Raw genomic sequence first — 15787 nt, 5'->3', positions numbered from 1 at the left:
AGTTGTTCTTGATTGTTTCCTTAGCCGGGAACAGACAACGTCCTTGACTATGGCCTAAATCGAGTGACCAATCCAAATGAAGATAAGGTAAACAGGTATGTTTCTGTGCTTTGCACTTTGATAACAAAAATAATAAACATTTATGTATTGCTTTAAGGTTTGCAAAACACTTTCTGTATACAGCGTGCTTTGTAGAGGAGTAAGTTAATGTGTAAAGCCAGGAACAAATACCTTCTTGTTAGCTTAGGTACCCTTGGATGCTGACCAGAAGAGAAGGGCTAAAAGCATCTATGTTCAGAATCAGGGGAGGACAATGATTAAGGTACTGGGGTGGAGAAAGGGAGCAGGGAGTGGGAAGCAAAGCAGATTGTACCTAAATCAACCATTTGGCCAAATTTGAATTTAAGCTTTAATTTCCATGCTTTCTTTGGAATCTGAGCATGGGAAGATCTTGTTCTTTACTCCTCTTTAGGAAGCCGCACGGAGATGGAAATGTAATGGAAAGAGTGCTGGATTTGGGATCAGAGGACCTGAGTTCTAATCCTGGGTCTGACACTTAATACCTTTGTGACTGGGGGCAAGTCATTCAGTCTCTTGGACTTCCTCTGCAAAATGAAGAGACTTCTTCTTGGACTACAACTGTAAGGTCCCTTCCAGCTGTGAGGATTTTTTTAAGAGCCCTTCTTGACTAACGGCAAATTATCTAAGCAATTTTATGCTTTAAAAATTAATTTCTTCTCTAATTTAAAGGTAGAGTAGGCACATGTCACAGAATTTGAGTGTTGGAAGGGACCCATAAACACAGAAATATGTGCTGTAACATACCTGACAAGTGGTTGTCTAGCCTCTCTTCTTGAGAAAGCCCATTTCACATGATAGCCATTCAAATACTGGAGGACATCCATCTGTCCCTGCTCTTCTCCAGACTGACCACGCCCAGTTCCTTCAACTGATCCTGATATGACAAAGATGGTCTTTCACCACCCTAGTTGCTTTCTTCTGGACACACTCTCCAGCAGAAGCATTCTTAAAATCTTTCTTAATTTGTGGTGTTCAGAACTTAACATAGTACTTTAGATGAAGCCTTGCCTAAGTAGAGTGCAGTAGAACTGTCATCTCCCTATTTTTGGAAGCTATTTCTCTTTTAATTGAAGCCCAAGATCAAATTAACTTTTTTTCATTTTTGGTGCCATATCACACTGCTGACTCATCAATGAGAGTTTTTAGCAAGCATTTATTAAGCACCTACTTTATGTCAGGTGCTCTGCTAAGCACTGGAGATATAAAGAAAAGCCAAAATCAATCCCTGCCTTCAAGGAGCTCATAGTTTAATGAGGAAAACAACATCCAAACAACTGTAAAAGACAGGATGAATTACAGATGATTTCAGAGGGAATGCACTAGCATTAGGGGAGATTGGGAAAGGCTTCTTAAAGAGAGAGGGCTTTTGGCTGAGACTTGAAGGAAGTCAGAGAGACCAGGAGACAGAGTTGAGGAGGGACAGAATTCCAGGCATGGTGGACAGCCAGTGAAAATGCAGTGTGGGAAGAACAGCAAGGAGGCCAGTGTTACTTGATTGTAGAGTACATGAAGCAAGCAAAGTGTAAGAAGACTGGAAAGGTAGGAAGGGACTAGATTATGAAGGGCTTTAAAAGCCAAGCAGAGGATTTTATATTTGATCCTGGAGGTAATAGGGAGCCATTAGAGTTTATTGAGTAGGGGATGACATGTGTTTTAGGTAAATTGGTTTGATGGCTGAATGGAGAATGGACTGGAGTGGGGAGAGATGAGATGGGGGGACCAACCGGCAGTTTATTGCCAAAATCCAGGTTTGAGTTAAGAAGGGTTTGTACTAGGGTGGTAATAGTGTCAGAAGAGAAAAGGAGACCAGAGATTTTATGAAGGTAGAAAGGATTGGATATATGGGGAGGGGTAAGAGAGAGAATAAGTGTAGGATGATACCTAGGCTGTAAGCCTAGGTGACTGGGAAAATAGTGGTGCCCTTAGTAGGAATAGGGAAGTTAAGAAGAGAGCGAGGATTTTTTGGGGTGGCGGGAGGGAGAGATAATGAGTTCAGTTTTCTTTTCTAGACAAGCTGCTCTCTATCCATGCCTCCCACATCTTGTATTTTTTTTTTGTACCCAGGTGTAAACCTTGACATTTTTCCCCTTGACATTTTTCTGTACTGAATTTTATCTTATTAGATTCATCTCAATGCTCCAGTCTGTCAAGAGAGATCTTTTTGGAATCTGACTCTGTGGCCCCCTGTCTTAGCTATCATTCCCATCTTTGTGTCATCTGATAATTCGATGAGCATCCCATCTATCCCTTTGTCTAAGTCACTGGTCAAAATGTTGAACAGCATAGATCCTGTTGGTATTCCACTAGGGATATCCTGCCACGTTGACATTGAACCATTAACAACTACTCTTTGAGCCTGGTCACGTGAGCAGTTGAGTCCATCTAATTCAAGATAATCTAATCCATATTTTTCCATCCTCTCCACATGAATAGTATGAGATGTTCTATAAAAGTTTCGTTAAAATATCCTCGAACAGTATCCTCAAGATTCCTCTCATCTAGAAGACTAGAAGTTTAGTAATCCTGTCAAAAAAAGGAAATGAGAATAGATTAGCATGTCCTGTGACCTGTTTCTGATGAAGTAAAGCTGGCTCTTTATAATCAATATTTCTCTTTCTGGATGTTCACTAGCCATTTCTTTAATGACCCCTTCTAGAATTTTCCCAGGAATCAAAATTAAGTTTACCAGTCCACAGTTTGTAGACTGTGTTTTTTACTTGTTTTTGCAAACTGGGAAAACAAACCATTCATCTATTTTGTAGTATCTTTTTTGTTTTTTATGGTTTTTTTCCCCCCAGATATCACTGATAGTGGCTCAGCTATCCTATCTGTCAGTCCTTTCAGTACCTGAGGATATAGTTCAACTGGGCCATGTCTCTTGAATTCATCAAGGACGGCTAGGAGCTTTCTTATTTATCTTAGATACCAATTCCCTGTCAGTAATTTTTGTGCTGTCATTTCTAGTCCTAAAGTCATTCTCCTTGGCAGAGAACAGAGATAGAAAGTCAAATTTGCCTCCTTGCAGTGTGACTTCTGGTTCTTTTTGTTTATTACCTACTCTTTGGGCATTTGTGAAGGGATATTTGAGGCCATGAGCTTTACTGCTAGCTTCTTTCTTGGACTTTTTTCCTCCTGTGAAATTCTGACTTTCTTAACTGTTATACTTCTTCTTTGGCCCAGCATAACGCCTAGCACATACTAGGTGCTTAATAAATGTTTCTTCATTGATTCGATCTTTGCAGGTCCTTCTTGGGTATCTAACTTGGGGGATATGCATAGTCAATCTTATTCCTAAAGCCCTTTTGATTAGATTAGCAAAATGCTCAGTAAATATATTCTCGCTGGGTTTTGTTAGGCACCATCCATCTCTGGCCAGGAGCCTTAGTTATTGTTTGCAAGGTATAAATAGGGCCACTACCTCAGTGGATGTGTCTCATGAGGAGTCTGAATGAGATTCTCATGAGCTAGGGGTTACCCAAATCTAGTCTCAGTTCAATTTTCAAGGTATATAGATAGATATAGAGGGTATAGAATTATTCCTATAGTAGTAGTAGAAGTGGTAGTAATGGTGGTGGTGGTGGTGGTAGTAGTAGTGGTGGTGGTAGTAGTAGTAGTAGTAGTGGTAGTAATGTTATTTATATAGTGCTTTGAGATTTGTAAAGCATTTTACATATTTTATCTTATTTTGTCCTTGTAACAACCCTGTGAGTTAAGGGAAATGATTATCTCTACTTTGTAGATATGGAAACTGAGACTGAAAGAGATTAAGTGACTTACTCAGGGTCATATAGGTAGTAAATGTCTAAAGGAGATTTCAGTTCAGGTCTTCTTGAGCTCAACTTCAACAATCTATCCACTGTGTCACCTGTTGTTTCCATAGTTAGCATTTAATAGCTAGCATTTATGTATCACTTTAAGGTTTACAAAGCGCTTTACAAATATTACCTCATTTTATTCTCACAGCAACTGTGGGAGATCCTTGCTATTATTACCCTCATTTCATAGATGACAGTATTAGTCATATAGTTTCTAGCTTGAGGCTGGATTTGAACATAGGTCTTCCTGACTCCAGGTATAGCACTGTGCCATCCAGCTGCCATACCTATATACCTTTCCCCCACCTTGTTCAATGATTCTTTAATCATTAATATAAAAGGATATGTAAAATAAGGAAATATATGATCCCCAAACACGTTTGTCTGCCATAGAGAAATATTCAAGTCAAAAAAAGGATCATACTTATATATCTTGAAAACTGAACTGAAACTGGATTTTGGTAACTCCCAACTGTATTCAGCCTGCTCATGAGACAGTGACTATTAAGGTAGTGGCCCTATTTTTTTCTCTCCCTATTTTCACCTTACAAATAAATACCTCAAGTCCTTGAATTAGAATGGGGGCATACAGACCAACCAATTATTTCCATAGATTAGATAAGATGGGAATTGAACCTGAGTAGGAAAAATGTAGTGGAAACCTTTTGATCTAAGGAACCAAAGATGATCATTTCTTTGCTACCCCAAACTATCTCACTATTTCGCATTCTGTTTTCATACAGCCCTTGTCACTGTTCTCTGTTAGATAGCAGATAATTGCGGTGTCCTTGTAAGCTTTGTTGCTATGGAAACTGAATCACTGAATAAAATGCTGTACTGGGGTTGAAGCTTTGCTTTTTCATGGATAACTGACAGCTCTGGCTTTGAGGAGGGGGAGGTCAGGAGGTAGCCATTATAACACTTCTCCCAATAAGATGAATGAAATCTGAGGACCAAGAGATAAAATAAAAAGGTCAAGATAAATAATAATCTGTGTCCATGATGCAATTAAATTAAAATTCCTTGATTAAGTATCTACAATATATGAAAAATACTGAGCAGGGCACTGGAAGAGGTGCAAGGTTTAGATAAAAGATAGTCTTTGCTGTCATAGAGCTTTTCTAGTGTTTCAGTTTGAGAGATTGCGATCCCTCAAAGACTAGAGTATAAGACGGGTCGTTTGGAATGAATTCACAGACTCAAGCATTCTTTAAGTCAAGTTGGCAAAAAGTTTATTGTTATGCTTTTCATCAGGCAAGGATTCTTAAGGAACTGCCACCTTAGAGGGGTACAGTTAAAGTTTATATAGCATAAAATACGATAAAACATGTGCCAAATATGCTAAGTAGGTGATTCAGGGTGGGATTAGGGAGTGGTTAAGGAGTGGTCAGTTCTTAAAAGAACATGCACTTCTTGTACCTACTGTACAGGTGTTTTACCCAGAATTCATGGGAAAAGCCCACAAGGGGGGCCACATGGAGGTGTAGTTTTAGGCCTGCTAAGTCACTAAGTTAACTAGAGTTCAAGGGTAACTGAGAGTTGTCCAGTCTGCCACCAATCAATGTCTTGTTTGACTAGATAGATGTAGGGAGTATCTTAGGTCTAGAATACAGATAATGAGGTGTCCAGGATGTAGATAATGAGGTAGGCCTGTAGTATAGATAGTCCAGTGGTAAGAATATCTTTATGACCCAGTGCAAAGCCAGTTTAAACTAATAATTCCTTCAGGTGTTGTTTGTTACTGCACCAAGGAAAGAGATAAGGGTCTTGCTGGGGCCCACTAATGAGTAATTGCTAGACACAGTGTCCTTGGGCTGAGGAGAAACTGTCAGGGGTAGTGTTTCTGAGGCTAGGGAGAAATTGGGGTCCAAGTACGAGCACCCAAACAGAAGTACCCAAGCACCCCATCACTAGGACTATTTTGTGTTTTATATACGCAGACAGAGTGATGTAGTGGATAGGATGCTACAGATCCTTCTCTTAGAGGTTCTGTGAGGGTAGGCAAGTCATTTAGCCTTCTAGAATCTTGGGTTTCCCAACTGTAAAATGGGGATAATAATATTTACATTACCTACCTTACAGAATTGTAAAGGTGGTAGGACATTTGGAGAGTAGATTCTGAAAAGGATGCTTTTAGTATTTCTGCCTTTCTGCATTGGATTGTGAGGTTTTTATGCCCTAGTACATGGTCAGTTTTTGTGTAGGTGCCATGTACTGCCAAGAAAAAGATATATTCTTTTCTGTCCCCATTCAGTTTCTCCAGAGGTCAACCATATTTAACTTTTCTAAAATTCTATTGATCTCCTTAACTTCTTTCTTGTTTATTTTGTGGTTAGATTTGAGAATAGATTCTGTAGGCACAAGTAAAGGTTTCATGTCTTCTTGAGCCCCTGAATATAGTGAGGCTATCAATGACTCAGAAAAAAAAGACAATCTGCCTTTCCCTGAAGAAAAGGGAGAAGGGAAGCCCCTGTAGAAGGAGCAAGAGGTGGGCAAGCGTGTGGATGTTGGATCTGCATGCTGGCTTGACAGAGCAAGCCCTTTGAGTTCAGCTTTTGCTTTTGGCTTGGTGCTCTAGATGGGTTCAAGAGAAAAGCACCAGAGAACACCCATGGTGCTCCAACATTAAGATGTTGGCAACTCATGATTGAGGATCAGATTAGGAGGAATTGCCCTATCCATTATACCACACTGTTTCCAAATATAAAATAATCTAATATAGTCTTAGAAAAACTTGGTGACATCAGGGACCCTTTAAGCCTTTCTCTAGAATGGCCAGCTTGAACTCTAAATTGCCAAACTGACAAAACAGCTAGTTTTTCTGGGAGAATACTCAGTTCAAGCCTCTGCACATTGCTTGTTCCTTCTTAAAAGTTTTCCCCTCTCCTTCCTTTAGGTGAGGGAGGAGTGGATTGGTGTTTACTGGGGCAGACACCCTAGTTTTTTTCCAGAGTTTTACAGATAGGTATTGAGCCTTTTCTTCACCCAAAGAAGCCAGTTTCCAAATGTCTCACTGTATGAGGAAAGTGCCTTGTGAATCCTAAGGTCTTAGAGAAATGTGAGTTATTATTACTTTTCCTAATTTGCTGTGATTGGGATGCAACATGACATAATAGATAGAATCCTGGCTTCAGAGCCAACAAGATAGGTTCAAGTTCATTTCTTATTTGATTTTATTTTTATTTCACATTATTTTATTTTTAAGTTCCAAGTTCTTTCCTTCCTACACCCTTTCCCCCACCCATGTAGAAGGCAAGAAATAGGATACCCATTATACATATGTTTTGTATGCATACAGAACATATTTCTGCATTAGCCATGTTCAAAAAAAAAAAACCAAACCCAACAAAACAAACCAAAATAAAACAAATAAACAACTAAGGAAAATAAAGAAAGAATTAAAAAATATGCTTCCATCTGACTCTGAGACCATCATTTCTCTATCTGAGTTTACATCATGAATCCTTAGGAGTTGTGGTGCATCACTGTATTGATCAGTTAGTTACCAACTGACACATGCTGGACAAATCATGTAACTTGCCGGTGCTTTAAGAATTTGGGCCATTGTGTTTTATAAAGATTCACAAAAGCTCAAACTTGGAAGAGAAGTAAGAATGTTCTCAAGAAGAGAATAAAAGAAAATGTCAGTGGAGTTCTGTTCTATAAATAACAAAGTATTTTTAACTCCTAGAATTAAAGTCAAAGCTCTTTGGGATACTCTCTCAACTCGCACTGGAACTTGAGGGTTCATTCCTCAGAGGGCAGCTGTTACCCTGGGCTTTATCTATAACCATTTATTTGGCTGCTCCTGACACTATGGGAGTATAGCCCATGTTGGTGTGCTCTCCATGAATAATCAGCCAGATGCCATTTATTAGTTCTTATCAAAGAAATTTACTGATGGACAGTAACACTAGTAGATGTAAAATGCTCCCTCTGTAAATCTGGAGCTCATTCTCCCACAAATACACAAAGCGTTTCTGCTCAAATTTAGAGTATGATTATAGTGAGGATATATATGTAGGATAAACACATCCATGGATTATGAGCCCAAGCCAAACCTTTGCCCCTTACCCCAAAAAGAATTTGGGTCCCATTTGTCTGCTGGTCCTAGGGCTTGGACTCTCCTTGAACTCTTCCACTCAGTCAAGGAAGTCTGAGGCATTTGCCTGAGGCTATAATCCTATCAATTTGCCTTTTATTATTAGCTACATCCAATCTCCCAATATTCTGTTATCCTTAACCTCGACCAGCCCTCCATTGTCTGTTACCTCCCAATGGTCCCCAGCTACTTCCCATCCTTGGTCCTATCTAGACCCCTCCTCCAGTCACCCCATTCCCATCATGATCCTCCCTAGACCTCCTTTCTCCCAGATTCTCCTCTAGTCACTCCAAACTACTTGGCCACTCCTAGATCCCTCCCACAGTCTTTCTGTATATAAGGTTCATCTTGTCTCCATTAAGGTGCTCAGATTCTGAAGATCTGGCCTGCTTGCATTAGCCATACAAATGCTTAGATTCATTAAGAGTCTGGCCAATATGATGGATTCTTTAAATCTCTTGTCCCCCACCCCCACCCCATGTTCTAATAAACCTTGTCCTTGGCTAAAAGAAGGCTTGGGTCAAATTCATTCAGGCAGGACCCATGTGTTGTGATTTTGGGATCCCAGCACCCCTAAACCTTACACCTCAACAACATGACAAAGACAACTGATAACTCTTGTCATCACAGGTTCTGGAAGTTTTTTCTTTCTTTATGTAGAATCTTCACATAGCTTTCCTTGGTCTCTGCTGGGGGTGCAGGGTTCTCAGGATCTACTCTTTCTGCTAGATTACTCTTTATTTCAAGGACTAGTTCCTTGAAGCTTCTTCCTTTCTTGGATGACTGTGTGGATCATCTGTGTATATTTCTGCTCTAATAGCTCCAATGACATGACTGGTGGGGAAGAGTAGGAATTAAGAAAATCCATTCCCTCTCTTTGTTGTCTTCTAGTACAGGCCCAGGGATTTCCTCCACAACCTGCTCCAACTCTTGAACTCTGAATAGAGTCTCTTACACAATACTTACAGATACCAGAACCTAGGAGGGAAAGGGAGATGGAGAGAAATCCTTCCTTCCTCCACACCCAGAAGTATTATTCTATAACTATTCGGAGCTTTGACTGCCTCAAGCTCCTCAGGCCCTATGCTTATTTAAAGGCTAATTTGTTTTCTTAGTCAATGGTGTGTTCTTTTCTTGACTCAATTAGAGGGATGTTCTCACCTCACAAGGGAACAGAATGTGGACATATTTTGTATATGCATTGAAACCTCATCTTGTATGATTATATTCTATGACTGTATCAGTTGAACTGGGGAGGAATTGCATTCTCCTCACCCTTATGTGAATGAAATCTCAGGTCTGGTACTATCTACCCTCTTGCTATGATTACCTTGACCCCTGTGCCTTGATGTTAAAACTGGACAGAACCCTAAGTAGCCAACTAATCTAGTCTCTTGCTCAGAGAGTTTAAAGGTATTCCAGAGTGGAATCAAGGCATTTTCCGTAGGGAAGGCAGCAAGGATATATTGAAGTGTTTTACCTTGGGAGATAAGACCACTGGAGTCTCTGAGAAATGTGGAAAGACATTATATGTACCTTGCCTCTCCCCTTCCCTGCTCCTGTTCTTCCTTCCACAGAAGAGGTATCTTTCAGCAATAATCATCCACCGTCTGGGAAAGATTGCATCTATCACTTAAAAAAATATTTTCTTCAAAATGACAGTGCTTAATTTGGAATTATACCAAAGGGCTATAAAACCATGTATAACCTTTGACCAAGCAATACCATTACTACATCTGTATCCCAAAGAGATAAAAACAAAAAGGAAAAGGGCCTGTGTGTACAAAAATATTTACAGTAGCTCTTCCTGTGGTGGCAAAGAATTGGAAATTGAGGGGATGTCCATCAATTGGGGAATGGCTGAACAAGTTGTTGTATATGATTGTGATGGAAAATTATTGTGCTTTAAGAAATAATGAGCAGGACACTCTCAGAAAAACATGGAAAGACTCACATGAACTGATGCAAAATGAAATGAGCAGAGCTGGAGAACGTTATACACGCTAACAGCAATATTGTATGATGATCGACTGTGAATGACGTTAGCTATTCTCAGCAATACAATGATCCAAGTAAATTCTATAGGACTTATGATGAAAGGTGAGGTCCATCTCCAGAGAAAGAACTGGTAGAGCCTGAATGCAGATCTAACATACTTTTTCTTTACTTTATTTTTCTTATTTTTTTTGTGTGTGTGTGTGTTTTGTTTCACAGAATGGCTTACATGGAAATGTGTTTTGCATGACTACACATGTATAACCTATGTCAAATTGCTTGCCTCCTCAGTGAGGGGGGAGGGAGGGGAAGAAAATAATTTGGAACTCAAAATTTGAAAAAAAAGAATGTTAAAATTGTTTTTACATGCAATTGGGAAAAATAAAATATTAAATAAGATTAAAAAAATAAAAAAAATATAGCGATACATATATGTAGGGTATTCTTCTCAGCTTATTCTCAGCTGAATGTCAGCAAATCTAGCTTCTGTGAAGAGAGGCTGAGCTGAGAGCTGCATTAGTTATGTTAATGTTTGAACTGTGTCATGTTTTCTTTTTTGTTTACCCATTTTTTTTTCTCTCTCTCTCTCTCTTTTTCTTTCCCACCAGCTATTTTTCTCCCATTTCTGTACTGTTCCTTCTTATGATGGTCTCAGTCTGTCGTTTGGTAGAAGGATAAGAGCTGTTAATTCTGCAAGCTGTGTGCCATCCATAGTCCTGGAACCTTGCCTTCCACCCTCTTTTCACTCTCAACTTCAGCACACCTATCAGAAGCAGCCACTAAGGGGAAGTAGTGATGAAGATGAGGATTTATGAAATGTTTCATTCTATTTGCCATGTCTTAGACTATGATTTGGTCTGACTGTGTATCTATACCATGTGATACAGTGGAAAGATGACTGGATTTGGAGGGATAGGACTTGGGTTCAAATCACTGCCACCTCTGTGACAATGGGCAAATCATTTCATTTCACTGGGACTTAGTTTCCTCAAAAAAATTTTAAAGGGTATTGAAGTAGACAACCTATAAAGCCCTTTCCATTATGATTCTATGATCTTAGCCTATCTGTGTTAAACTATCTTATTGTAAGAAAAAAAGAGCATTGCGAAAAGTGAAAGAGGTTTCTGATTTGGTCTGATTTGACTTAGACTTTGGTTTCCAATACATATGAAATAGCGTGATTGTAAGAAAGAGAAAATTTCCAAAACGAGTAAAAACTTTAAGTGGGTGAATTGTTTCTATCATCTTTGAGCCCCTCCTGGAGAGAGTCTCTATAAAGGGAAGCCTGCTAAAATGGAGGCAGCTAACTAAAAAGGGGCAACCACTACTTCAGTAGAAGAAGGAAATCTACAGAATATCAAATCTTTTGGGGGATGCTGTACCTTTACTTTTTTTTTCTTTTTTAAATGGTGGTTAGTATATATGACTAATGACTTGGATCTTGGATATAAGTAGCCATTGGGAATGGAAGTACACCCAAGATAGTTCAGGGGCTCCTTCTTCTAGGTGAATCTACTTGATCTTGTCTAGAATTGCAGGAAAGAAAAGTAACCCAGACAGGTGCACCACTTTCTTTTAAACTTCCCTTAATTTCAGTGAGGGCTGACTTGGCAGACTAAGTAGAGGGGGTCCCAGACATATGAAATAATATATGTTGTTGTTCAGTTGTGTCCAACTCTTTGTGATCCCATTTGGGTTTTTTTTTGGCAAAGATACTGGAATGGTTTGCCACTTCCTTCTCCAGCTCATTTGACAGATGAGGAACTTAGGCAGACAGGGTTAAGTGACTTGACCAGGATCACACAGCTAGTAAGTGCCTGAGGACAGCTTTGAACTCTAATTTAAATTTTAAACAAGGTCTTCTTGACTCCAGGCCCAGTACTCTATCTACTGCAACACCTAGCTGCCCATGAGATGATATAAAAATACCTAAATATGTCTTTTATGTAATAAATATATCCATATAGTGTAGGGATAGAGAGCTTATCTTGGAGTCAGGAAGATCTGAGTTCAGCTCCAACCTCAGACACATACCAGCTGTGTGAACATAGGAAAACCAGTCGGTCTCTCAGTACCCTGTGCAACTCTCCAAGATTTTAAATTATAGCTAAGTGGTCAATTTGCAAAATGGAGGAGTTTTCCAGGCTGGGAGTTCTTAGCATCAAAGAAATCACAGCTCCTGACCAAAATAAAAATGTATAATGCCATATTCCTAAATAGCCTAAGATTTGGGGACTAATGCTGTTAGAGGACATGTCTGGTCTTTCCTGACAATGGGCCAGGAAGTGATGGTATCAGCATGAGTACATAGATAGCATTGCCACTTCCTGTTTAGATTGATGCATTTTGGCAGGAGATTTTAGAAGCTTTGCCTTATCCCACCTTCTGGAACTTCTTTGAAGAGGAAAATACATGAGCTTTTAAAGGCCTCTAGAAAATGACTCATTATGGAAGGTGTGTGCATGTGGGTGGAAGTCACATGCTTTGAGGAAGAATATCTGATTCCCAGAACTGAAGTCTTAATTTCTTTTAGCTTGTCATCTTGTGCATACAAATTAAGACAGAGTAATATTCTCTGATCAACATTGAGGTTTTCTTGGGACAACCTTTTTTAGCTTTAAATTTTGTGGGATGTAGCTCTGATGAAGTCATTTAGACAGGGATAAAAACTCCACTGCACACAAGTTAACACAAACTTACCAACATAAACATGATCAGATTTTTTTTAAAAGCAAAAAAAGAATACCAATGACCCAAATTGAGGGAGGGTGGGGAGTTGTTCCAAATGATGGACTCTTCTTACCAAAGTATATGTTGCAACAACATACCTAGGAGATGTTTGTTAATATAGGACATTAAAAAACAAACAAGTACATACATACAACTACCCCAAAAGCCCAAGCTATACCAAACCAAACAAAAAACAATCCCAGATGCAAAACCCTATCAGAGTAACAAAATCAAATGAAGTACATACTGTTTTTGCTGTTCATTTTGCAAAAGCCTCTGATTAAGGAGATTATGGTCATGGAAACCAAAGTATTGGGCCAAAGGAAAACCACATGAACTAGAATAGAAAATTATTTTCATTTCGTGTCACTTGAGACAGTAGTGCTGTTGACTCACAAGTGTGAAATGTCTGTGTCTCAATGTACTAAGGCACATTGAGGATTCACTGAAATATTTGCTGTTCTCTTGGTTATAGCATTGTCAAAGGAAAAATATACTAATACTAGTGTTACTCTCGGTGATTTAGGCTCAAGTCTTCTAGAAACAATTTTATTTAATGCTCTTCAAGTCATTTCTAGCTGAGAGGGAGAGAGAGAGAGAGAGAGAGAGAGAGAGAGAGAGAGAGATCTTATGTCTAAACTGGCATAGTCCCCAATGTCTGGCTGCATGGCTCTCTGCCCCAAAAAGATCTCAGGTAACATTGACTGGAATCTTGAACAAGGAAATGATCATAATATATTAAAATACAATTTCGGGTTAACATTCTTGGATACTGACCATTCATTTCCTTCTGTCATTTCCTCTTAAAGTTCTGTCTTGTAAAGGGGCAGCTAGGTGGCGCAGTGGATAGAGTACCGCCCTGAAGTCAGGAGGACCTGAGTTCAAATCCGGCCTCAGACCAAACACTTAACACTACTAGCTGTGTGACCCTGGGCAAGTCACTTAACCCCGATTGCCAAAAAAAAAAAAAAGAGTTCCTTCTTGTGATCAATATCTAAACCTTGAATTTCAAAAGGGAATACACTGTCCTTATGTGGGTCATGGCACCAATCACCCCAGGTGGGTAAGAAGGCAGTGATTCCATCTAGACAGGAGTTAAGTTAGGTTATCACCTTTATTCAGGCTTCAAAGGAGGGAGCCCTAGACTTTGTTCTTACTGTTTTCCTAAAGGGGAAGGTATGGAGAAGGTCTTAGTTTGGAGAAATAGTATTTTTTAATATTCCTAGAGAAACTAAAAAGGAGATTAAAAAAATATATGTTTCCCTAACACCATAGTTCATTCATTTAAGGAGAATGCTGATATTACTATCTTTGGCATTTTTGTGGGAGTATGTATGAAATCTATACCCCTGGCAGCATATGATATCTTTTCCCCATGATGGTATTGTTAATTTGGGAACACTTGCCCCAGTTGCCATTGACACAATTCTCGAGATTCTAGGGAAATAACCACCTTTTCTGGATTTGCTTGATTTTATGGCTTCCTAAGAAACAGGATCATTCTTTTCCTCAGCATATAAGCTTTTCTCAGCTGGGGTGAGGAGGAATTCGTTTGAAGAAAGTACATTGTACTTCTATTTTGTCTCTAATGGGTCAACAATTTAGATCTGTAACCTTTTCTGAACAGCAGATAGATCCAAATTCTTACCTGGATGTGACCAACCACACCTTGTTAGGAGGATTCAATATGTTTTAAGTCTACATAGAAATCCACTGTAAATATCTCCATTCTTTTCAGTCAGTAAATATTTATCAAGTGCTTACTATGTCTCAGGTAAGTGGCTCAGTGGATGGAGCACTGGCCCTGGAGTCAGGGAGATCTGAGTTCAAATATAGCCTCAGGCACTTACTAGCTATATGACCCCAGGCAAGTAATTTAACCCTGTTTGCCTTAGTTCCTCATCTGTAAAATGAGCTGGAGAAAGAAATGGCAAACTATTCCAGTATCTTTTACCAAGAGAATCCCAAATGGGGTCATGGAGAGTCGGACATATCTGAAATGACTCAGCAAGACCAGCACGTGCCCGGTGCTGTGCTAACTGCTGAAATATGTACAGAATAATGAAATTTCAAATGCAGAATGATAACAGGCCCTGATAATCATGATAAAATACCTGAATTATTAGGTAGTGTAGGCCAGCCTTGTATATTGTTTTAAAAAAATTGTTGACTACAAAAAATATTATCTGGCTTAGTAATTTATGTTGACTCTTCCCACACTCAATCAATCATTCAATAAAAAAATTTTAAGCACCTACTTCATGCCGGGCACTGTGCTAAGTGCTGGGGATATACAAAGAGGCAAAAGACAATCCCTGCCCTAAAGTCTCTTGCCTTCTCAATCTAATGGAGTTACAGGCAGGACAAATAGGAAGTAATTAACAGAGACTGCGTTAGAATTAAGAGAGCTTGGGAAAGGTTTCTGTTGCAGATGGGATTTTGGTTGGGACTTAAAGGAGGCCAGGGAAGTCAGGAAGCAGAGATGAGGAGGGACAGTATTCTAGGCATGGGGGGAACAGCTAGAGAAAGTTCTGGAGCCTAGAGATAGAGTGTCTTATTTGTGGAACAGCAAGGAGGCCAATGTCACTGGATTGAAGAGTACGTGATAGGAGAAAGGTATAAGAAGACTGGAAAGGTTATATTATGAAGGCCTTTAAATGCCAAGTAAGGTATTTTGTATTTGATTCTGTAGGCAACAGGGAGCCACTGGAGTTTATTGAGCAGGTGGGTGACTTGGTCCAATCTGTGCTTTAGGAAAATCCCCTTAGTGGGTGAATGGATTGAAGAGGCTAGGGACAGATAGACCCACCAGCAGGCTATTGAAATAGTCTAGCTATGAGGTGATAAGGGCCTGCACTAGAGTGGCAGCAGCATCAGAAAAGAGAAGGGGGCTAAATGAGAGTTGTTGCAATGGTGAAATTGACAGGCCTTGGCAACATATTGGATGTGAGGGAGTTATAGATAGTGAGGAGTTGAGAATGACTCCTAGATCATGAGCCTGAGGGACTGGGACAGTGGTGTCCTCTACAATAATAAGGAAGAAGTTGGGTTTAGAGGGAAAGAT

General features: G+C 39.5%; 1 protein-coding gene across 1 annotated transcript in view; it reads left to right on the top strand.

Annotated features, from left to right (window-relative positions):
* RGS9 (regulator of G protein signaling 9) overlaps nt 1–15787 on the top strand; it is a 112862-nt gene that overhangs the window by 51977 nt on the left and 45098 nt on the right. Inside the window, exon 9 of the mRNA XM_021000908.2 lies at nt 25–87. Within this exon, the coding sequence (XP_020856567.1) occupies nt 25–87 (63 nt within the window). The remainder of the gene's footprint in view (nt 1–24; nt 88–15787) is intronic.

Source organism: Phascolarctos cinereus, unplaced genomic scaffold (genome assembly GCF_003287225.1).
Source record: "Phascolarctos cinereus isolate Bilbo 61053 unplaced genomic scaffold, phaCin_HiC Scaffold_5;HRSCAF=322, whole genome shotgun sequence".
Taxonomy (NCBI): domain Eukaryota; kingdom Metazoa; phylum Chordata; class Mammalia; order Diprotodontia; family Phascolarctidae; genus Phascolarctos; species Phascolarctos cinereus.
This window is presented reverse-complemented; position numbering and strand designations above follow the sequence as displayed.